This window comes from Strongylocentrotus purpuratus, unplaced genomic scaffold (genome assembly GCF_000002235.5).
Source record: "Strongylocentrotus purpuratus isolate Spur 01 unplaced genomic scaffold, Spur_5.0 spur5_scaffold_14, whole genome shotgun sequence".
NCBI lineage: Eukaryota > Metazoa > Echinodermata > Echinoidea > Camarodonta > Strongylocentrotidae > Strongylocentrotus > Strongylocentrotus purpuratus.
Window position 1 is genome coordinate 29,602,183 of NW_022145599.1, and position 25,343 is coordinate 29,627,525.

A 25,343-nucleotide genomic window follows, 5' to 3' on the forward strand; every position below is an offset into this window, starting at 1 on the left:
CAACAATCATTAAAGAAGGGTGGAGTTAGCTGAACAAGAACAAGAAAGTTACACCATCAGATTGTTAGAAAACGGTCACATGCTTAAAAAGGCATGCCATTAACAAATCCTTTACCTGACACTCGGTCGTTATAACAAGTATTTAAAGTGATTTAAATAACAATCTTCAAGCACTAATTGGTGTGGGGGCTAGAAGCTCAGGGATTTTAGGCATTAAATAACCATCAGATGAGCATCCAGGGGCTTGCCTTTGTGACACTTGCAGGTCACTATTCCTTCTTTCTTTCTATCTTTCTTTCTATTTCTCATTAATATACCTTTTCAAATAAGCAGCCTGGGAGGAAGGCCTCCCCCCCCCCCGATCCACAGTGAGTGCATCTGGAAAATTGCAGCTGATATCCACCCCCCCCCCCCCCAGATCCATGCATTGTTGATGATCTCCCCTACTTTTCACCCTTTTCTTTTCTTTTCTTCTTCCTCTTTTTGTTTTCCTTTAGCTCTCTTCTTTCCCTTTCCCTTCCCTCTCTCTTTTTCTTTTGGTGGAGGGGGGGGGGGCAGCAGCCTGGGAAGAAGGCCCTTTCCCACCCCAGCCCCCTCACCGATCTCCTTCTTTCCCCCCTTTTCTTTTCTCCTTCCTCCTTTTCTTTCCCTTTCTCTCTCTCTCTCTTTTTGCGAGGGGGGGGGGGGTCCCTGCTCGGCCCCACTGTATCCACGCCTGATTGTACAAGTCAATAATAAACGTTTTTCTCCTGCATTCTGACAGTTCAAGCTAAAACAAGTGTGCAAACCAATAAGTTGTTTCACATATTTGAGAACATTTATTGTAGGTTTAAGAAGAGACAAATAAGTTCAAGAAACTCTTTTCTCTTCAAGCAATGTTCCCTTTCCCTTCCCTTCCTTCTCTCTCTCTCTCTCTCTCTCTCTCTCTCTTGGGCTTGCTGGGAGGGGGGGGGGGGGGGGAGTAAGGGCCTGGGCGGAAGGCCCTTTCCCACCCCTCCCCCATGCACCGATCTCCTTCTTTTCACCCTTTTCTTTTCTTCTTCCTCTTTAGCTCTCCTCTTTCCCTTTCCCTTCCCTCTGAATAGATAATAAGTTCAAGAAACTCTTTTCTCTACAAGCAATGTAAACTGTACAAAAATCCAATCATTTAAACAAATTTAGTGGAATTTATTATTTGTATGTATTGGATATCGTGAAATCTTTATTTATAAATACTTGGGCTATCCAATACTTGTACACGTTTAGTTGCATTAGACCACATATAAATAATTGTTAAATTAAATATAATATTGGTGTAAATAATAGGTCTACAAACGGCGCCTCATAATCGCCAAGGCCTATCCAAATTATTACAAGGGGCGCGCAGGATCAAGATGAAATGAGCTAGCTATTTCAAGAGGTGCTTGATCGACCACGGCCACGTACGTACGTCACTCAATCTCAACAAGCCATGTAATTGAAACAGCAATGTTGGTGATATTTTTGGCAGTGAAACAGCATCGTTATTTCAAATGGTTCGTGCAAAGAAAGCACTGATTTCGTATCGGCTCTCTGAGTCTGTGAAGGACAGCGTCTCTATTTCTCCCAGGCCAGCTGCCCTCGCCTCCCGACGGTCATTTCTCCTTCGCGGTGGTGAGGAAAAACAAGCGAGCACATGTTCGGAGCTGAGAGTGCAGTGCAGTGAGAGCTCGAGAGAGCTGAGAAGCCCCGATATTGCTGTGCTGGTGTGCTTTGATGTTGATACAGCCCCTTTCATCTCGTTGATAACAAGAAGGTAGAGTACTAGAAATTTCAAAATTAGTTTTTTTTATAATAGTCTAGGGTCTAGAGTCTAGATCTAATTATAATTTAGGCGCTAGGCCTAGGGTTTAGATCTAATTCAGAATCATCATGATCATAATCCATATGATCCATACAAAAATCAACTAGACTTCTTGTAGTCTAAAGTTAGGGTCTAGAGTCTTTTTATTTGCACTGTACACTCGGCACTTGACAAGCACAAGGTACGATAATAAAAATACGCCAACGGCGGACTGTACTCTAATGGAAGAAGACGAAGAAGACTAAATCTTCATCAATTGTTCCAATAATGCCTGTCATTATTTAAAGTCCTTAGAATCTATGTTTCTTAGATCTACCCTGATTATTACCCTGTTTCTTATCTTTTAAAAAATATTTAAAAGAAGACATATTTATAATAGACTTTCTCACAGGTTTCACTGTAAATTGTTGCACATTACAATTAGGGTGTCTGATCGCGCACCCGATGTTGTGTGCTAAAATTCTTCCCATAGAGATTACACGCATCCCTATGCAGTCTACGTGCATTGCGCGACCATGCAAAAAAAGTCAATTTTTTTTTTTTCAATTCGAGATTCAAACCTTTATCTGTTGTGATCCTGAAGGTGATAATCATTAAATTAGGTGTCATATGAAAGAGCAGGTAAATTCCAATATTTCTAAAGGGGCGTAGCCCCCGAAATTCTAAAAATATCTTGGTCAAAACAGCAATTGAAACATTGTGTCCTGGCTAACTCTGAGGTTTGTCACTTTTGAGATATGACGCCCCGATCGATAAGTAGTCCCAGTCCTAAGGAACAATTCTATGTGCTTATATTTTCGCTAGCCCCCAGGGATCACAACTGATAACAGTTTAAAAATACCCTTCTCGCTATTTGGTGGATCAGCTAATTAGGGGGCGTGCGCTCCGCTCAGTCCAAACCATGGTTACATCGCGTAACATCTCCGCGCACGAACGAAACCCCAAATTCAAGTATGGGTGGCCATTCGCGGCATAGAACCCGGAAGTGAATACACGTTATAGTCAATGGCAATATCGCGGAGACATCTCCGCGATATTGCCATTGACTATAACGTGCATTCACTTCCGGGTTTATTGTGCGACGAACGCCAACCATACTAGTCAATGGCACATGTCGCGGAGACAGCGTAGCTCAAGCTGCAAGTCGCGGATTGGCTTAGCAGCATGCGTACGATATGCATACGCTTGCATATCGCGCGATACAGCTGTTTGGCTAAATATAGCAAAACAACATCACTCTGCGTAGACGTCTTTTTCGTCGATTTTGACCAAAATGATATGAATATACCAGCGTTTTGAAGGGGCTGTAACTTTTGATAGAAACATCGGTGAGACTTGAAATTTGAAATGTATTATTCTGATAACATCTTTTATTCAAATATCAAACAAAAATGGTGAAAAACGATCCCAAATTGAAAATTGAAAAATCGTTCAGACACCCTATTACAATTGCATAGCGTATTGACGGTGAGGTGTAGAGGCGCACGCATGCGTGAAGTTAGGGACCGTAATGATAAATTACTCACATGAATCTAATCAGTAGGGGCGCTGGTCCAAGAATAAGGATCGACTTCATAAACGAGGATCGTCTCAGTAAACACCGACCAATGCGTCCTCAAAAATAAGGATCATTTTCATATTTTGATCGGCACATTGGTGATACAAAAAACGGATTCCCTGATGATTTTCTTGATGCATTTTACATTGACTTTGTATAGAGACCTTCACATTATGAGCAATAAATCCTTGGGAAGGCGGACAACCCATAAAAGTAGACAGTGAACTAGGGTTATGTTCCCCAGGGAATCTATTTTGGCATCGCTAGCGGGCGGTTCGGTAACCCGAAACCCGCAGAGTGCCGATGAAAAAAAATGTCCGCGAAAATGCAGGCCATCCTCATTTTTGAGGATGCATCGTGTCAGCGTTTATGAGGACGATCCTCGTTCTCGGACCAGCGCCCCTACTGCTAATGAGGATCTGAGATTACAGTCTCTATCTTCAGTCATGCTCGCACCCCATCGTTGGCCATTAAAAAAAAATTACTTTGTGAACACTGATTTTCCTGCTTTTGACTCGCATCGACAGTGTAATTTAAATGGGAACATTTATATAATCTTTGCATCACCCACAGAGCAAAGTGATGAACCTACAAGGCAAGATGAGAAACTTCTTGGACCTCACGACTTTCTGCTATTGCCACACTTATGAGGACACAGGAGGAAATTCTCTGGTTCAAGGAAGGCATGGTGCTGGCTAGGCTGGGACTCGATCATGATATAGATGTCTTGCGTCTCTCATTACAGATCCACAGGTATGTTTAAAGATCTTTGGATGTAGCGATTGCTTCTCAATTTATTCTCATATGTGTTAAGATATTCTTAGATGCACTACATGTAGAACAGTATCATTAATCGCTACACTGGATGAGGTTGCAAATTCATTCCATTTTACTTGGAGTGAAAGTTTTGGAGTTAAAACCCTTCTGGCTCTCAATAATCGGCAGACCACAAGTTGATAGGTAACCATAGACGTGCTGGAAAACAATTCATGAATATATGAATTGAATTTTTTCATGGATCTAACTCCATACATTTTTCCTTGTCCTTCCACAGATTCTGTATTGCAGAAGTACCAAGAGAGCACTCACTCCTAGGCATGCCTACATCATTCCGAGTCCAGAATCTACTGCTGGCTCTCTGATCCCTAGTGCACTGTCTTCATGGATACCCCAGCAGATCCTTGTCATGCACGTCTCTTTGTTGTGAGTTTTTGATAAACTTTTTGTAAACTATGTGATATTGAAACAAAAATATACATGGTCATCAGAGTACTTTTTGAAGCACAAGATGTGTTGATAAATCTGGTTGGCTAAAATCCTCAATACAAAATCATATTTTCTCCTGAGCTAGAATGATTAATTCCCTCTGTGCATTGAGGAGAGAAAATAATGGTGTGAAGCAGATCAAAAGATTTGCTCCCATTGATTGTTGTAATGAAACCATTAAATTGGCATTTTTTAATGATATTTTGAATTCATTACCATATTTCTTTTATAATGAATTTAAAAAATCTTTTCGTACATCTATTGCTTTTTTTTAATGTTTCAACATCTTGAAAGATACGTTTTGTCACAATAGCCACAATACAAAAGATAATGCATAATAAAACAGTTTCTCGTATGTTGGCTTTGAGTTTGACATTTACCCCTTTCTTCATACGTTCATTTTGCTTTCACAATACCTACAGTTATCTCGACATCATGATTCTGAAGAGTTGCATTGCTGCAAAAACAATGTTGCCCCAAGGAGAGAGTTTCCTACATCCACTTGAGAAACTGAAACTAAAGATTTAAGCTGCCCATGGGTATTCTACTCCCAATATTTGCAACATGCCTTTTAAAGAATCTGCACATCTGAACGTGAAGTTGCCCAACCGAGGGATACTAGTGTCCATGATCAGAGCTTGAGAAACAGATCCTTTCATACTTGAGGAACAGTACAATATCAAAGTATAGCTGGTAATCTGAACATTTGAAATTTGGTCGGCAGAGGGGTGCAAGTATTCAAGTGATGCAGAGAATATTTGCAATGGCAGCAGGGCAGTGCATCCATCGTCACTCCTCACATCGTTTCCAGAATGAGGATCACAAGTATTCAAGGGATGCAGAGAACATTGGAAACGGCAGCAGGACAGAGCATCAATCATCACTCCTCACATCGTTTCCAGAATGAAGATCACAACTATTCACTAGATGCAATGAACATTGGTAATGGCAGCAGGGCAGAGCATCCATCGTCGCCCCTCACATAGTCTCCAGAATGAGGATCACAAGTATTCAAGGGATGCATAGAACATTGGCAATGGTAGCAGGGCAGAGCATCCATTGTCATTACCTTACATCGTTTCCAGAATGAGGATCACAAGAGAGGTTTGGCTGTCTTGTTTGTGTCGTAGCCATGATTGATGGTTGTGAAGTTGTGGCGATGAGTCTGTATTTACATTTCCAAATCATATGTAGAAACTTTTGCATTGTATAGGTAAATAGGTATTTTATTTCATTTTTCATTGTGTTGTAGGGTGCGACTAAGGCCTAGTGTGACTGCTAGATTTAATTTAATTTGGGGTATTTTTCTGATGGTTTTAAAATTATTACTGGTATGTTTTGATCCATCATTGATAATCTAAAACATTGCTCAGAAAAATGAAATATCAGAACATGTAGATATTCCCCCCCCCCCAAAAAAAAAAATAAAGCAAAGAATTACAAGACAACATCTTGCTCAAGAGAGTGACTCAATGCTCAATAATGAAAAATGATAAGTTTTGATTGAATTATTAGCTGAAATTGTAAATGATTGTCTATGCATCTAAACATACATTCCAAAAATATTCAGCCCCAAAATAATGGCGTATAGTTGTATGCTTCAAAAAGCGCATTCATATTGTTGGTGCACCTCAAGAGTGTGGTTATCTGATATTTGCTTCTGCAACATTTGCTCTGGGCTTTATTATTTTACATGGTGGTTTTAACATAGTGTTGGAACCAGGTTAGAGGTCAAGAATTTGGAATGTGTTTAAACAAAAATTGTTCTTGAGCAGCTGTCGTAAAATCCAGAAAGGCAAAAATATTCTCGTGAGATATGGGATACACCAAGGAGGGCAAACATTATTGCCCCATTACCCCCACTCCTTCCGTAAAGATCCCTCGCCCCCCCCCCCCAAAAAAAAAGGGCAAAATTGATAATGTTATTAACATAATTGAATAATTTGGTATATAAAAATATCAAATAGATGAAGAGTTTCACCAACTGTGGATTATACCTAGCTGTAAAAGTCTTGATAAGTTTTTCTTTCTGTGTTTCTGGTTTGTGTGTCGAACGTCTTTGTATGATTCCAGTGTGTTTTTGTATGACCATGTGATATGATCTGAATACTGTTGTTGTTTTGGTCTATAGGCATTTATCATGTAGGAGTGAATATCTAAGCCTCCTCTGTTCGGATCTTTTTCCTTTCAAATTAGATTTTAATACTTTAGTTAATATAAAGATTAGGATAAATTAGATTCTTAAAAGTTACACTCTATTTTTTTAAAAGTTGAAGTGTTCAGTGGCTGACGAGCAAAAGGCCTATCGGCTATATTGGACGTCCAAGGACCAACTCAGACACAGTACGTTGTGACAAGTTTCTCAACTCGGCCTAATGCTGAGCCTAGGCCCTCTGACGTCCACCATTAAGTCTAGACGTCTCCACCACATTTCTTCAAGATTTGTCCCAAAACCAATAAAAAACATATAATATACATGAAGATTCTAAACGTTAATATAGGCAGTTCTCTCTTCTCTTCTTTACTACTTTTCTACTTTTTTTCTTCTTTCCCTCTTCTTCTTCTTCATGTATCACTCACTATAAAAAAGCGAAACATCTTGAGCTTGAATAATTAAGTGCGGTGCAAGGTGGTTAGTATGGGTACAGGTGTACCCTTTTAGCTCTAGATACAAAGTTGACCAGAGCCTGTTGGTGGTTAATGTCTGTGGAATTTAGTATTGGGATTGCTATTTTGTTTTCTATGCCAGATTCTGTAATAAGCATGGCTCTCTATAAGGAAGAGATAGCACTTGCATAAGAAATGGCTAACTGTTTCTTTTTCCGTGCTCACAGTCCAGTCTCATGTTCATTTAACCTTAAGTTCCCCATTCTTACCAGCTAATCTTACTCAAAGCCTAGACCTATTGAATAAGATCTAAATGGACAAACAAATTTCTGCTCTTTTTTTAAACCTACATGTAGATACCAAAAAATGAGATCTTCTGCAGACTTATTAAAGTATTTAGCTCTATATTTCAATGATAGCTCTTTGGTTATGTGTGAGTGAACTAGACCATGTTGCTTGCATTGTTTTTTTAAAGTCTATTGTCTCTGGGTTCAGCTGTGTCTATTTTGGAATATTTATATGCCCAGTCATGCTAAGTAGTCATTTTGATGGAGACAAACTCGCTTGCACGCAGATATATTTTTAGGCAAGTTGGGCAAGTAATGAAAAATCTTTGACGTAATCGCAGTACCATGCCAAAAGATCTGATTTTATATTATATTTATGCATAGGATGGCATGTTGTTGACTACTGGCCTGGCCACTGTTTTCGACAGCTCTAGAACTGGTGTTGCTTTCAATTGAAAAAAAAAACCCTGTTAAATCCATCCTTCAAGAAGTGGCATCTTCTTTCTACGTTCCATCAAGAGCTTCAAATATCTTTCTAATGTTACTAATACTCTGCAGATGAAAAGAGATGGACTTAAATGTGTTTTTTTAATACAAAGTCATTTATGTTCATATTCACTAGCAAACGGAACTCCAAGATTACGTGCTGAGTTTGCTGATATTACATCTGAATGACCTATTTGAATGGAATTTGTGTAGTGATTTTCTAAGTTTTTCATTGTTTTCCATACCTTTTACAAAATTCATATCTCCCTTATTAGTTATTTGATTTTAATCAAATTTTTGTTGCTCTGTTCCTCTGCACCATCCGGTTCTTCTCTAGTGACACTGCTATTGTCTTCACTTTCCTGTTTAAATGTTCATGTCTTCATGCTCTGTTGAAACACTGCTCACACGTTCACTTTCTTCTTCAACATCCATAATTCCCTGCTCTGCGTGATCATCATCGGAAACAACAGTTTTTACCTCATCTTCCTTCTCAAGATTCAATATCATTTTATTTTATTGGTCCGTGCATGCAAACATTACATAGAAATTTTGCTTCCAATGGCTTTTTTGACAGGGAAAGTACAAATAATAGAAAATACAGTATAACATTTAACAATAGAAAACTCTGCGATGTCATTAGGAGAAATATGATTTCATCCAATCCCTTTCCTGCAAACTCTCTGATTCAACCCTTTTCTGCTGCCAGGTGGAAACATGAGCAACTTGCACAACATCAAGTGGGAGGGGGTACATGTAGAAATGTCTGTGGATCGTAATATCATGTCCCAGAAAAGATGCCAATTGGTCCATTTCATGTTCTTTTAAGCGATGGCACTTGGGACATAATTGCCAAGTGTTTCCTTAATCTCGTGGAGGTGAGTGGATGAGGTCTTTCTGAAGTTGAAGTTGAAATTGAAGTTTGAAGTTTATTAACAACAACAAAATTACACCTAAAAAACAACTACACTCACAAAACAGAAAAAACATTGAAAACTCAAAATAAATACCTTTGATTCCTTCGTCAAGGACAAATTCCTGCCCTTCATGGTGCCCTTGACGAGCATCACTTTTTTGCGCAATGGCAACGCCAACAAATCTTTCCTGACCTGCTCTTCTGGGAAGTGGCAATAGACGGCCACTGGCTCGTTTCCCCCGACTCCAACACGAGCCCAAACACATGCGGCTCTTTGCCTCGTGGTCTTCGTATTTCAAATTGTTCCACAACACAAACCTTGAAAATACCAGGCATGATGGCTGGAAAACACACGGCACTCAACTTAAAAATAAAAAACTCTAACAAAAGTGAAAGAAATACGGAAATAACAACTAAAAACAGCTAAGCCCTGGCATAAAATCTTCAGTCACACAAAACGCTATCAGAAAACAGAAATTACATAAAAATTAAAACTCAAAACAAATACCTTGGATTCCTTCGTTAAGGACAGGTTTCGACCCTTCATGGTGCCCTTGGCGAGCATAACCTTCTTCCTTAATGGTAACGCCAAGAGATCTTTGGCCACCTGCTCTTCAGGAAAGTGGCAATAAACAGCCACTGGCTCTGACTCCCCTGACTCCAACACGAGCCCAAACACATGCGGCTCCTCGCCTCGTGGTCTTCGTACTTCAAATTGTTCCACAACACAAACCTTGAAAATACCAAGCATGATGGCTGGAAAACGCACGGCACTCAAGTTAAAAATAAAAAAACTCTAACAAAAGTAACAGAAAAACGGAAATAACAACTAAAAACAGCTGAGTCCTGGCATAAAATCTTCAGTCACACAAAACACTATCAGAAAACAGAAATTACATAGAAAACTAAAACTCAAAATAAATACCTTGGATTCTTTTGAAAAGGACAAATTCCTGCCCTTCATGGTGCCCTTGGCGAGCATCACTTTTTTGCGCAATGGCAACGCCAACAAATCTTTCCCGACCTGCTCTTCTGGGGAGTGGCAATAGACGGCCACTGGCTCGTTTCCCCCGACTCCAACACGAGCCTAAAAACATGCGGGTCGTTGCCTCGTGGCCTCCTGATCTCAAACTGTTCAACCACACACACCTTAAAAACACCAGGCATGGATCTACGATGGCAGAAAACACACAATAAAACTTAAAATAAATATCTATAACAGAATAGCGGAAATAGGTACAAAAAAAAATTGAACCCGGGCTTAAAAATCTTCAGTCACAAGAAACACTATCAGAAAGCTACCACAATACGGGTATGGAATGCTGAATGAACTTTTAATATATCACACCTCCAATCCCTAAAACACACAAACACACAATGGTGATGAAAATTTAGTTTCATTAACAATATCATCGTTTAAAAACATCAACACAACCAAAACTATAGTAAACGTGACATCAAGGCAATGAATCATGGCTTGGATGATCTTCTTCTTCACACTTTTAAAGGCATGAAGAGGTCTAGCATCAATGTCCATGCCACAGAAGGGGTGAACTGGGGTTCATTACTTTTTTATGCTCTGCCTGCAGCAGCATGAACATTCCTCAGATGAACACCTGGATGTGCCTCCATTCTGGTCAATGTGGCTTTTGTGGCAGACACACTACTACGAACTGCAGAAATGAGGAGGTTGTCTCTCTGGAATACAAAGGACAGCCCCAGCTGCAACTTCTACAATGTCTCTGTACAAGACCATATGGCAAACAAAATTAGGTGCTGTGAGTAGTTTGACATACCCCTTCATCTTAGCAGCATCACGAGGTAGAATATCTCTTCTCTGCCTAGAGGCATACTCATTACACTGAGTTACAATGGCATGGTAGTCAGTTGCCAGGCATCACAACCATCTACACCGATGAACCAGCCACCGAGTGCCCTGGGACCGGCTTGGCTTCAGTAGATCCTTTTCCAAAGCTGTGGCTACTGCCTGCAGCTCCCCCCACTTCTTTGGAGATGTTTGATACAGATAGTACATCTGCATCATCATGCCATCAATCTGGATATGAAAATGCCTTGCATGTTCAATCTTATTACTTTGTTTGAGTTTCTGTTCTTTAAAACATTGTGGTTTTAAATCAATCATATTTTCGATCATCAAGGAGATATCATGTTCTTGATTTTGAACTTATGCAAAGTCTAAAATACTTGAATTTTTGCTTTTGAATATATTTTATTTCAAGGCTACACATGGCTCTCCATAATGTTTAGGTCCAACTTAGAGTTAATTTCGACCCCCCGGGCTATTATTTACACCGTGTGTAATTCAAATTGTTGACACGTTGCAATTCGCATCACACGGATATTGAAGTTATTTTTTGACAGGCTCCTGCTTCCATAATCATCTCTTGTGAACTTAAAAAATTCCGCAAGGGTAAGAGTTTTAAAGAGGATGTAGGGTGGACGGGGACGGGCTGATTGTGCCCCTGAATCCGCCAGTGTCTTGGCAGTCGAATCAATGATTGATTTTTTCCCCTCTAACCTGTGTGAGTAGTTCGTCCACCTTGTCGTAGATCTCGTTAGATGTGAGTCGCTTGTACATGGTCATCGTACCCTGAGCATAAGGAGACAGATATTACATATTTTATCAGGATCTTGAGGCTTATTCCGGTCTTCCCCTTTGTAACTCGTATTAGCGCACCTTATATTTTTACATGTGCCCTTTTACTTTCCTAATAATTACCACTTTTCTCTATGTTAAGTTGCCCCCATTAAAAAAAAAAAGAGCCCCTTCCTCTTCTCATAGAAAGCGACTAATAGCAATTTCCCCCGACGCTCGGTCGCTATGCTCGCTCGTATTCATACTATATATTTACTTTATATTCATACTTATCAAAGGTCTTTTCAATCTTCCGTTAAGAGAATGTGCTTATAACCCCATCTGGATTAGGGTTTTCCTCTATATAAGATGTATTTTTTTCGCCGTACTCACAAATCTTAATATTTTTCCTCGCTTGCAAATGAATTTCCTGACCACCACATCCAACTGCAAAGTATGATGGTTTCGCTTTGGGATTTCCCTTTAGAAAGTGTCCATTTTTGTTTGTGACTCCCACTTTGGAAGTCGCTCAGCCGCCCCTGCCTTGAAATTTCTTCTAGTGATTTCAGGACTTTTCCAATTTCATCAATTTCCCCCATTCACTCATCTGGGGAAATCCAGATCCGTGGTCTGTCATAGTGCTTTTGAATGAGCAGTTTAGCTTGTTGTAGATGGCACTTCTGCAAACTCTCTCAATCTACCCTTGAAAGCCTCCATCGTTCCTTCTGTATTTCCTTTGGCCATTTCAGTCAAGCACATGGTGCGGGTTGAACCATCGAGCAAAGTGACTTAAAAACCCAGGTACTTTTTTAATTTTTCTATCAGCATTTCAATTTCATTAGCTGCACATTCAGTTGCTTTTAAAATTGCTCTGCATTTACTCAGTTCTTTGACTGTCAGTTCCATCTTCTTTGCCTGTAATTTTGCATCTTTCAGCTCTTCAATCTTCTCATCTCTCCTCTCCAACTTCGTGCCTCCATTTTTTGCTTTTTATTGTCGACATCCTGTCTTTGGATTTCTGAAGTACAGCTGGAGCTCTCGATCTAGCTTCAGTCATAAGCTCTGTCCTTCTTGCCTCGTCTAAGCTATGTATCCACCCTACAGTCTTGTTATTTGTCCACATGATGAGTGCTTCTAAGCTTAGCACTCTTGCTGATGGCTTCTGCCTGACTAACATGTCCAAAATTGCAAAATCTCGCTTTCCTATAAGTTTGTTGACGGTTTATAGAGTCTAGGTAGCTAAGTTAAATAACTTACCTCCAAAAGTAGTTTCTGAGCTCTGTAGTACCCATCGGTTTCAACCCCCATTGAGTCATCGTCTGAAGAATTCTCATCCCTTTTGCTCCGTTAACTTCTGAAGAATATGGTAGGCCTACCCTTGTTTTTCTTTGAGTTTGCGAGCTTGGAGTTGGAGTTGGATTTGGAAGTCCCGGCACTGTTGGCCTTCACATCTGCAGGGCTCCACCGCACCATGTAACATTTGTCCTCGTGGTAGCTCTCCCTGTCAAAGTTCTTTATTTCGCTGATATTGATGACAGCCGTCTCTCCATCCACTCTAAACTTTACGTAAGCGAAGTTGTTGCAAACTTATTGGGCGAGCAAGGTAGAACACGCCAATACCTTGATAATGCCTTGTCTATGTCTGCCAGTCCCCTTGACATCACTTGATTGTGAAGAATTGTCTCTCTACCTGTGCTGTGGCAGTAGAGAGGAAAAGTAAGATCCGTAGAAGATGGCCAATATTGGGATAAACTTGTGCCTTACAAGTGGCAGAGGTTCCTGGACCACAGATCTTGAAGGTCATCTTTGAGGAAGTGGTGTTTGATGAACTCTTTAATAAGCCACAAGGAGATTATCTGATTTGGAGTCATAGGTTCAAAGGTGACATGGGTTGTAAATGGTTATATTTTGTGTGAATTTTAATAATTATGCTTCCTGTAATTCCAACCAAATCAAACCTTATGGGGGTAAAATTGTCAACAGTTCTGAAAAAGACATGTGTACTAAATCACAGTACTGATTTATCACACACCAGGTCAGTTGAACAACAACAATGACTGAAAAGACACAAACAAATTACCTATGAGCAAACTGCACATCTGGACAAATTGCCCTGTCTGCTGCCTTCACAAGGTAGTCTTCCTTATGATGGAGTAAGAGCTCATACTTGAGCATCTCCACTGCTTGGGTTGGACCATATTTTATTTTGAAAAGTTCTGTCAACCTCTGTTTGGTGTCTTTGGAAACATCCCTGTATTTTAGTGCATCTGTACACATCACAGGGTGATTGTGAGTGATTGTTATAACCACCTCTGTCTGGAATTGTGGTAGATGCGAGTCTGTTCCTTTGTTAAAAATAAATAGATAGAGGGAGAAGCTCAACGCGATTCCTTTTCTGTTCATGCAGCGTTCTGAGGGCATTGGAGGAAATAAAGCACGACCAATCACTTGTGCAACACTCACTGAATTTCTTTGCATTGTGGTACATATTGTCATCTCCACTTTCAGATCCCTTGCCTTGTTGTACTTTGGCCATTTTCTGCAAAGTGTGCCCTAATTTCAATGCTAGGGATGGTATTTTGTATTGATGCGTCTCTTCGTTGTACCCAGCGACCTCCTGCACTGCTGCTAACACGGTCCTGAACTTCCTCGGGTGAATGAATTCACTCAAAGGAGCATTCTTGTTCTCTGTTCTCTTTCGAAGCTTAGAAAGAAGGCGTCCGGACTCCCTCATTTTGTTTCTTATGTCTGACAGTTTGTCTTTATCATGTCCATGAACACGATACTGCCTTTCGGCCATCTCTATTATTAGATTGTCGCTCTTAGCAATCCTACTGATCTTATCTTTCTTCATTGTCAGTAGCACTTTATTTAATCCAGCCGAGACACCCCTTGGAGGTGGTAAGAGTAGTTTGCATGTGTTCGCTAGCCTTTCATGCTTCTTCTTTTGGTGAGATGGTTTCAGAGGGCAATTGTGTTTCCACAAATCAGTTCTCACATAATAGCCCAAGCAATGTTCACAAGGCCCGTAATCATCTGCTGAAGTTTGATATGCTGGCCTATTCACTACATGTATTGTCCCTTCACCGTTTCGCAACACTGTGCAATTGTGCCTATGTGTGCCTTTATTTCTTAGAAGAGTCATTTTCTTTTGCTTTTCTTTTCTGTCTTTTTCATTCTGTATTGCAGCTACCTCATGTTCTTCTCCATGTACATCTCGCAAATGTCTCTGAATTTGTGACTGCATGGTTTGACAATATAAACAAGGGTATCTTTTGTCAAACACTCTCTTTCCATCATTATTTGTCATCTGTACATGAATACTCCCTGGTTCATTAGGGGCTGCACTGGTTGATGGGAGCTGTACGTCACTGCACCTAAAAAGGTTGTCCTCGTCATCAGTCCCTCCGGAAGATGGTACATATGAACTATCCGAGTCAGTATTCTAAAATGGATTATAATAAAGGGAAAATAAGTCAAATTACACAATATCCATGCAATTAATAGCCTACACTGATAAAACAGGCCTGATAAAAACCCGATTTAAATCGGGTTCCCGATTTTTTTTCTTCTTCCCGATTTAAAAAAAAAAAAAAAAAAAAATCCAGATTTTTAAAAAAAATTTTATCATTTTTTTTTTTCCTTCCCTATTTTATCCTGATTTTCTCTATTCTTCCCTATTTTGCCCCATTTTTTCCCAATTTTGTTCCAATTTTGTCCCAATTTTCTTACTCGAAAGGGGGGAATGTTGTTAGATGCCATTTTTTCTCCGCGAATCCTCTTTTTTGTTGGTACTCGAGGGGGGCGTGGTTGAGGCAAAAACAAAAAACCTATTTTTTTTGTGGTGCTCACTTATCACCCTTGTAAAAGAGAATTGTTTGCGAATACTTTGTTTTTTGGACTGGTGCTTTCAGGGGCGGCGCCAGGGTATTTTCATAGGAGGGGCGAGATAACCGATAGGCAGCGATACTTTCAAAGGGTGGACATGATAATGAAAAATAATGTTTAGAGGCATGGGTTGGCATACCGCCTACATTCGATCTATTATACTTATGTATTTTTGACATATCTTTTCTCATGTTTAATACTTAATATGCAGAGCTTGTTTAAGACTACACTGATAACTAATCATTTGCGAGCGTGCGAGCAAAATAATTGCATGTTTGTATTTATTTTGGCTGAATTTTGAGAAGGCACTGTGGCCTTTTTGAATAATAAACAATGTCTTAGAGGTGAGCGCAGGGAGGTGGACTCCTTCCCGGCTATGACTGCTATGCCAGGTAAATCTATTCCACACAATCTGAATGCAGATACAGATGAAAAGCTGCGCCAAATAAGCAGCAAATAAAAAATGACCCCAAAAAACAATTGTGTAGACCTGTACATTTCATCAATTTAAGCAGGAAATACTTAAGTAACATCCATGTGAAAATCGTTTCAAAAATTCAAATTCGTATTCTGGAAAGAAAAAAAAGAAGAAGATTTTTCTACATACAAACGCACGTAATCACAACCCTTCCCTCTTCATATGACGTCATCAAATTCAGGCTGGCAAGGAGCACAATAAAGCCTATTTTCGAAGGTCGCGAATTAGAGTGTTTCTAAAACAAAATACTTGAATAAGTACTATTAGTATTATTATTATTATTACTTAATATATACCGTGCTTTTCCAATGAGGCCCAAAGTTAGGATGGCAAAATGCAAATTGAATCATTCTGACCTAATCCAGAAGGAATACTGATTGCTTACCGAGTCTATACTCTCTTCAGATGCCTCCTCATCAATATCTATGCATGGGGATGCCTGACCCCTTGTTTCTCTGACAGTATCCTCCAGCTGTAATTAGACAATACGATGAATTATATGACAGTTTTGTGGACTAGCTAGCATAATATTCAATACTTGAGCGTATGCCTATTCTATATATTACAATGTCACCGCTTTAATAGTATAAAAGTATATATACACAGACACCATTATTTGCAATCTTCTTGTACAATGTTACCACTCTTACATTTCAAAACCATGCATACATAAACACACAAACATAAAGTTGTTATGTATTACAAGAAAGAGCTGAGCTATACATATTGAGGACAAGCAGTAAAGGTGTAAGTGTTATATATGAGCTATACATAGTGAGGACAAGCAGTAAATATGTAAGTGTGATAGATGTGATATATAGTGAGGACAAGCAGTAAAGATGTAAATGTGAAAGATGTGTATAGTGAGGACAAGCAGTATAGGTGTACCGTAAGTGTGAAAGTGCTATACATAGTGAGGACGAGCAGTAAGGAATGAATGTGATATAAAGTGCTATACATAGTGAGGACAAGCAGTAAAGGTGTAAGTGTGATAGATGATAGTGAGGACAAGCAGTAAAGGTGTAAGTGTGAAAGATGAGCTATACATAAGGACAGGCAGTACAGATGTGAGTGTGAAAGATGAGCTATACATAGTGAGGACAGGCAGTAAAGATGTGAGTGTGAAAGATGAGCTATACATAGTGAGGACAAGCAGTGAAGATATGAATGTGATATAAAGTGCTAAACATAGTGAGGACAATTTTCAATGGATATTAAAGTAATTTTCCCTTAATCGTTGCACTGCCTTTGTACACAGTTATGATTATCCATTGGATAGTTAAACTTAAAAATCCCAACACTTCTATCGTTCATATCTTTTCAACGAAAGGGAAATTTAGTTTGTATAAAATATAGAAAATATAACCTGCAGAGTGGATTTGTTCTTCCCCAGAGTTTCAAACATAACTAATAATCCCAGTAAAACATAATTAAAAAATAAGGATATACAATTGCTGTTAAAGTAGTAAAATAGTGTAATCCCCCCCCCCCTCTCTCTCTCTCTCTATCTGTCTGCACCCCAGTCCCTGTACCGTATTCTTTTCAAATTTCTATCAAGGACAAGGTATACTAAAACTTATACATTAAAGGTAATACAAAGTTTGGTATGGGGTCATGAACTTGGTTCAAATGAACATATTGGGAGCATATGTGATCCTACAATATTCAGTGATCGTTGTCGCAGTTGAAATTGAGTCTAAAGTGATGAAATTATAAATAATATACTCATTATGTTGTTTAGCTCCCTCTCAAGGTCAATATATTGATTTAGCTATAAAACAATGTGTGTTGACTAAAATCGAGCAATTGGCTATTCCCGTTTGGAAATTATATATCACAACTGCATATTCTGAGATTTTCATGGTCGCAGCTATCATTGTTTGGCCATAGGCGCTATTTGAAATTTACAAAATTTACCGGGAGCACCGGTAAATATTGATAATCAATTTATCTCGAAAGCAGAAGTGTTCTATGGGCTAATTTTTGTAGTGCTTATAATACATCCTGAGGGGCATCCAAATATATCAAAATTGTAAGGAATCACTATTCAGCCAATTTTCAAAATTTACCAAAACTGTGTATTACCTTAAGTACTTACAAGTATTTGCATTTCAATTTTAATTACTTACCAACTTAGCGGTCAGTTCCTCTCTCAGCAACCCCCCCCCCACCCCCACCCCCACAAGAATTTAAAAGGGGGAAATCAATAAAATAGCTATGAGAAAATTACTCAAGAACATACAAAAGAATGACAAATATAATGAAAAGAAGAAGAAGAAGAAGTAATAGAGCAAGAAAAAAATACAGAGTATTATGGAAAAAAGCAGGAAGAGAATATGAGGGTCGGGGAAGAAAAGCATTAGTAGAAATAGGAGGAGATGAACGCGGAGCAGTAGGAGAAGGAGAGGAAGGAGGAGGAGAGGAAGAAGGGGAAGGAGAATGAGAAGGGGGAAAGAGGACAAGAGAAGGAGGAGGAGCAAAGAGATAATTGCCTGAAAAATATGTAAGTGAAGATTCTGAGTAAGAAAAGGGGACAGGATGTAGGAAAAAATAATGAGAAAGAGAAGATGAGGAAGAAGAAAAAGTAACAGGAACGGGAGGAGTATGAGGAGAGTAGTTGAAAGGAAGAGAAAGAGCAGATGTGAAAGAAGAGGAAGGAGATATTGAAGGAGTGGGCGGTGGGAGAGGTGGTTTTAAGGAAACTACAGGTAGTGGTGAATGGAGCTGTGGGTACAGATTAAAAAGAAACCAAAACCCTCAAGTCAACAAGTTTGAAATCAAAGTTCAGACAGAATAAAACAAGTCAGCACAAATGTGAATGGAATAAGAAAGTTATGGCTAAATGATTTTTCTATATGACATTTTTGACACGACCGTAGGTATTGACATTAATTTGTTGACAATTCTCAATATGTTTTGTCCACGATTAATTTAAGCACCTGCTATTGTGATTTATATGTTTTCTATCGACTTTGTCTCCGTTCATTTTCCTTTAAATAAAGAACTTCTTACCCATCTTTCTGACTTCCTAATCTGTTATTCTTTTTCTTTGCAAACTCACAATTTAAATAATGGAGTTCTTACTATAGTAATTCTATTTAGTAAATTTCTCCACTTCTTACATATTCTTACGTACTACTACTATGCACTACTATGAAAGCACAATAGATTTCGACTTATCCAGAAGGAATACTGATTCCTTACCATCTCTGTACATGTAGTTTCTTCAGGTGCCTCCTCATCAATGCCTATGCATGGAGATGCCTGTCCCCTTGTTTCTGTAGTATCCATAGGCTGTAATAGAAGAAAGAGGACTAATTACCTGAAACAGTTTTGATATTTAATGGATACAACAAATATGTTTTATCTTGAGGAAACTGCAAGTTGAAACATTGTCCCTTGTAAGAGAATGTAATTAATTACAAGAATATGCATTCTGACGTAGCCTTTATCATGATAGATGAAAGAAAGTTGGGGTTGAGCACAAGGTTCCTTTATGCTTACTCACTCTATACACACAATCATACCCTAAATTTCCAATATTAAACTGCCATTGCTTTAACATACACATATACCTTTATTTATTTGCAAACTCCCCATATTTACAATGTCACCACCCTAACATGTTAAAACCATGTATATGCTTTAACACAAACAAACATTCATAAGGTGTCTACTATAATTATTTATTAACATCGCTTTGAAGGTATTGCAGTGTTGGTAAAAGTCAAACGGGTCAAAAACTGTATTTCCTTAATTTTGTATATTTTTGTATACACTTACATGTATGAGGGTAGAAAACAACCCAACAAAAGTTTCCTCAGGACTCAATGTCACCACTTTAACAGTTTAAAAGTATATATACCGACACACACACACACACCATTACTTGCAATCTTCTTGTACAATGTCACCACTCTTACATTTTAAAACCATGCATACATGAACACACAAACATTTATAAAGTCTCTATGTATTAGAATGTCACCACTTTAACAGTTTAAAAGTATATATACCGACACACACACCATTACTTGCAATCTTCTTGTACAATGTCACCACTCTTACATTTTAAAACCATGCATACATGAACACACAAACATTTATAAAGTCTCTATGTATTAGAATGTCACCACTTTAACAGTTTAAAAGTGTATTTACACATTCACCATTATTTGCAATCTTCATATACAATGACACCACTCTTACATTTCAAAACCATGAATACATAAACACACAAACATTTATAAAGTCTCTATGTATTAGAAAGTCATCACTTTAACAGTTTAAAAGTACATGTATATAAACACACACATACACCATTATTAGCAATCTTCATATAAAATGTCACCACTCTTACATTTCAAAACCATGCATACATGAACACACAAATATTTATAAAGTCTCTATGTATTAGAGTGTCGCCACTTTAACAGTTTAAAACCATATAAACACACAAAGTCACCATTATTAGCAATCTTCATATACAATGTCACCACTCTTACATTTCAAAACCATGCATACATGAACACACAAACATTTATAAAGTCTCTATGTATTAGAATGTCATCACTTTAACAGTTTAAAAGTACATGTATAAACACACAAACACACACACCATTTTTTACAATCTTCATATACAATGTCACCACTCTTACATTTCGAAACCATGCATATGCACAAACACATAAACAAATATGAAGTTTCTATATAATAATAATAACAATAATGGTCATTTATTATGCGCTATCTACCAAAAAGTACCATAGCGCTTACAGAAAAAGATATATATATATTAGAATATACACTCACCAAAAATGTAGGTTTCCCCGAGCATTTTCCTATAATTATCTCAAAAAGTATTTTGCCAATTTTGATCTTGCAAAAGGTATTGGATGCGCAATTTTCTTATGCACAATGTGAATGGTAAATTGTTACCATAGCATTACGCTTTCATCATCCAAAAATGTATTCCGTATACAAAGTGCAAATAAAAAAGTTGCTTCTTTACATTTTAAACACAACAAAAAAGTAACACCCTCCTAATCAAAATGACATTAAAAAAATTAATGAAACATTGTTGTGTAAAAATACTGAGCAGGAGTGTTTCCATACTTATTAACTAACTTTTGTGTTAAAATCAGATTGATCTGAGTCATGCATGATTGAGCACACATTAAATGCAAAAATGTCACTTTTCAAAAATCAAAGGAGTAATTTTACCTTGTCTGTAGTCTCATCAGGTGCCTCCTCATCTGGAGATAGCTGTCCCCTTGTTTCTGTAACAGTATCCTCCAACTGTAAGACAATTAGATAAATTATATGACAGAGTTTTGAGAACTAGCATAATGTGCAATGTTTAAGGTATGTATTATATTATTTGAAAAAATAATTACTTTATTACATATATAGTAATTGTATTCAGTTTCTTCTTACATGTTGTACTATAGTATGAAAGCATGTAATACATTTGGACTTATCAAAAAGGAATGCTGATTACTTACCTTGTCTGTAGTCTCATCAGGTGCCTCCTCATCTGGAGATGGCTGTTCCCTTGTTTCTCTAACAGTATCCTCCAACTGTAAGACAATTGGATAAATTATATGACATAGTTTTGAGAACAAGCATAATGTGCAATGTTTAAGCCTATGCGGAAAAAACACGCAAAAACCCCACAGTCAACTACCCCCCCCCCCCCCCCCCCCCGAGTACACACTGGACCGGACAACCATCTTCTAGGAATTGTTGCTTGCCTTAGGGAGTACTTGTCTAGAGGAAGTTGTCCAGGGCTGGTTTCCGATGAGAGGGGGGGGGGGGGGGTACTGGTGGGGGGTAGTTGTCCTAAATGGTGGTTGCCCTAGGGGTAGTTAGCTGGGGGTAATCATCCTAGAGGGTAATTGTCCTGGGGGTAGTCATCCTAGAGGGTAGTAGCCAAAGGAGGTAGTTGTCCTAGGGGGTAGTTGTCCTAAAGGGTGGTTGCCCTAGGTGGTAGTTAGCTGGGGTAATCATCCTAGAGGGTAATTGTCCTAGGGGTAGTTGCCCTAGAGGGTGGTTATCCTAGGGGTGGTTATCCGGGGGTGGTTGTCAAGGGGATAGCCCCTATACAAATTTCAGTACGCTTACACGCGAGCTCGTCAGCGTGCTCGCCAACGAGTTCGTTGACGAGCAAGCAGACGAACTCGCCAGCGACCTCGTTTCGTTCCAAATATGCAAATTAGCTACGAACTCGTTGGCGTGCTCATTGGCGAGCTCGTTGGCGTGCTCGAAATATACACGCTCGTCACTGGCCGATAAGCTCGTTGGCGAGCTCGTTGGCGAGTTCGTCAACGAGTTCGTCGGCGAGTTCGTCAACGAGTTCGTCGGCGAGTTCGTCAACGAGTTCGTCGACGAGCTTGTCGGCGAGTTCGTCGACAATCTCGTGGAAAAAATGGCTGCACGCTTTATAATGGCATGCTTAACAGCAGGTTGGCATTGAGAACAAATTTGTGTCTACATATAGAGGTGAACTTGATGATCCTGTTGAGCTATTGGCAAGCATATATATATATTTATCTAACTTATCAGCCTTTCAATATCCTGGTAACATCTGCAGGCTGGCAATGCAAGGGCAATTCAGTTGGCTAGCTGGTGAAGAATACAGTGATACTCTTAGGGCAATTTAAAAGCTGATTACTTCTGGGATATCAATCAATTAAATCACTAATATATCAAAGAACAGAAAGAAAAGATATAACATAAAATGTAACTTAAAACAAGTAGCTCTTTATTAGAGTCAATACAAACCATGTATAATGCATGTTACCTTGTATGCAGGGTTCACAACTTCACACAACAATATGAATGAATAAATGATTTCCAAATTATATAATTACACTGTATAATGAAATTAAATATGTGAGTAATTACACTGCATAATACTCTGCCTTTGAAGAAATATTATTATCCATTTTGGTAATTATTTATCCATCATTCTAATCACTCATAATATTACAAAGATCCAAACTTATAAAGCGGTATTCATACAATAACTATGTAGCATCCCCCCTTTTTGTCAGTGTATTCACCAACCCAGGGTACCAAGTAATGATACATGTACACTATAGGATCTCTAGAACAATCCCTTCTTTATATCCGCTAGCAAACTAGTTTTCAGTATTCAGACCAAATGCATTATTGTGCTCTCATGTTGCCTAAAAGGTAGGGTTTGTCATTCAAGATACAGAAATGTTTACATGAATATAACCTTATCACATAGATATCTAATGTTACTTTATTGAAGTGAATGTACTATGTGCTAGATAGATAAACAAAATTCCCAATATATGAAAAGATATCTCACTAGAAAGAGAATGAATACATTATCTCATTAATCATTACTCTGCACTTCTCTTTCATAAATGTATAAGAGAGGTAGGCCTAACTGTTGGCCTAGTCTTATTATAAATACACAATAGAACATTTAGTTAAAAGGTGTGAGAAATTAGTTTTTCTCTTACCTAAAACAAAGGAGCTGCAATACCATTCAAAACCCATGTCTGCTCTCCACAACAGCAAGATAGAAAAAGACTTGACCAAATGGGCCTAAATCAAGTCATTCTTATCAGGAATGCTACCAGTGGTAATTCCACAAGAGAGAGTACACAAGAAAGTGAGAGAGGGGAGAAGAGAGGAATAGGGATTTGTGTCTAAGCAGGGGGGATCCTATGTACATAAGGAGAGAGCAAGATAGAAACAGGGAGTTGACCTCGAATCAAGCACTGGGTGTGTGGTCTTATGTAATACCTGATAGTGACATTTCAGGGTGTTAAATATATGATACAGTCAGAATAAATGGCACCCCCCCTTCCCAATCTGGTATGCTGCAAATAAATGTTTCAAAGTTTCAAAAGAATTTAATTAAATTTACAAGAAATTTGACAGGTTACTTCAGCATGAAAAAGCTGTTGTTTCAATTTCAACATAAATTTTCTGAACTTTCAATGTAATTGCATATGTGTATTTTTATGATACTGGAGAGATTTCACCATGGATATTTCAGATCCAAGTATAAAAATAAAAGAGTATATTCTATGGTGATAATTTTGTCCATGTCTTAATGCAGATATGTAGTGGAGATAACTTAAATAATGTTGTGTTTCAAAACCCTGGGTTTAAATTTTTATGTAAGGTGAAACCCATTTTTTGCCCTTTTTAGGACGTACACCAAAACGTGACATGAAAAAACCTAGTTCCTGGTAATGAGTATTCTCTAAATTTGTATGACTATCTGATGTTCAATTATTGTCTGGTAGTAAGTGCTGAATCTATTTATGCTCATGTCATTGATAACCTTCGGTTGCGTGGCAAAGTTTTTTCATAATCACCATATTTCACATCTTGTAACAGTTGTTATGCATGGTGTCCACCATGCAACACGCGTTCCATTTGGTGCTTCTGCATGATGAATGCACATTATATGAAAAACTTTGACAATTCCCAGTTTATTTCTTAGAAGAACTCCATGGATCAAATCAATTAAAAAAAGATGAAGCTTAAAATGTTATAGTTAAAAAAACAGCACATGTTTGAAATTCTAAAAATTCTTTGGTGTCTACCCATAACATGCGTTACCGTATATGAAAAATACAAAATACAATTTTGTTAAGAAAACTTCATTTATAATCGTTCTAATCTTTCACAAGAAAGGCTTTCTACATTGTGTATATAAAATTCATTGAATTGTTCAATTTTGAATCAAATAGATATTTTTAAAAAAATTATGAAACTTTGCTGTCCACCGTCCTAGAGGGCTGGGTTTACCAGTTTAACCTTGAGTTCGCCACGAGCTCCCGAGTTTACCCCCGAGTTCGCCACGAGCTCCCCAGTTTAACCCGAGCTCGCCACGAACTCCCCCTTTTACCCACGAGCTCGCCACGAGCTCCCCCTTTCACCAACGAGCTCGCCACGAGCTCCCCAGTTTATGCCCGAGCTCGCCACGAGCTCGCCACGAGCTCCCCCTTTTACCCACGAACTCGCCACAAGCTCCCCCTTTTACCAACGAGCTCGTCACGAGCTCGCCACGAGCTGCCCAGTTTACCCGCGAGTTCGCCACGAGCTCGTGACGAACTCGTTCACGAGCTCGGAAGATTTTGTAAGATCGTTACTAGCGTCCTGGAAGCGTGTTACGAGCTTAAAGCCTAAAAAACGATCTTATTAAGCTTACCACGAGCATAATACGAGTTCGCGACGAACTTAAATTTGTATAGGGGTTAACCTCCATGCCATTTCCCGCTACACACTAAATATGCCCACAGACATATTAGCTCGGGTTAGGGTTTAGGGTTCTATAACTGACATTATGGTTATGGATTAGGATTTGATTTAGGACTTGGGGTTAGAGCCTTAATAGGCCTACACTTAAGGTGGTATTGCACCCCCTTGATAAATCTGTAACTTATTG

General features: G+C 38.7%; 1 protein-coding gene and 1 long non-coding RNA gene across 2 annotated transcripts; one reads left to right on the plus strand and one right to left on the minus strand.

The window, feature by feature from the left end:
- Window positions 1–1,331: 1,331 nt before the first annotated feature.
- LOC105440692 lies at window positions 1,332–6,644 on the plus strand. The gene is made up of 4 exons (XR_004064001.1): window positions 1,332–1,774; window positions 3,954–4,133; window positions 4,435–4,583; window positions 5,069–6,644. It is a non-coding gene; the product is annotated as an uncharacterized LOC105440692 (long non-coding RNA).
- A 7,244-nt stretch (window positions 6,645–13,888) lies between these two features.
- On the minus strand, window positions 13,889–25,115 carry LOC105443082. The gene is made up of 6 exons (XM_030985203.1): window positions 25,107–25,115; window positions 21,409–21,483; window positions 21,128–21,202; window positions 19,109–19,198; window positions 16,290–16,376; window positions 13,889–14,983 (listed from the first exon to the last, which is right to left on the minus strand). Exons 1-6 carry the CDS (start codon window positions 25,113–25,115, stop codon window positions 13,889–13,891), a joined length of 1,431 nt encoding a protein of 476 aa, XP_030841063.1.
- Between the last annotated feature and the right edge of the window lie 228 nt (window positions 25,116–25,343).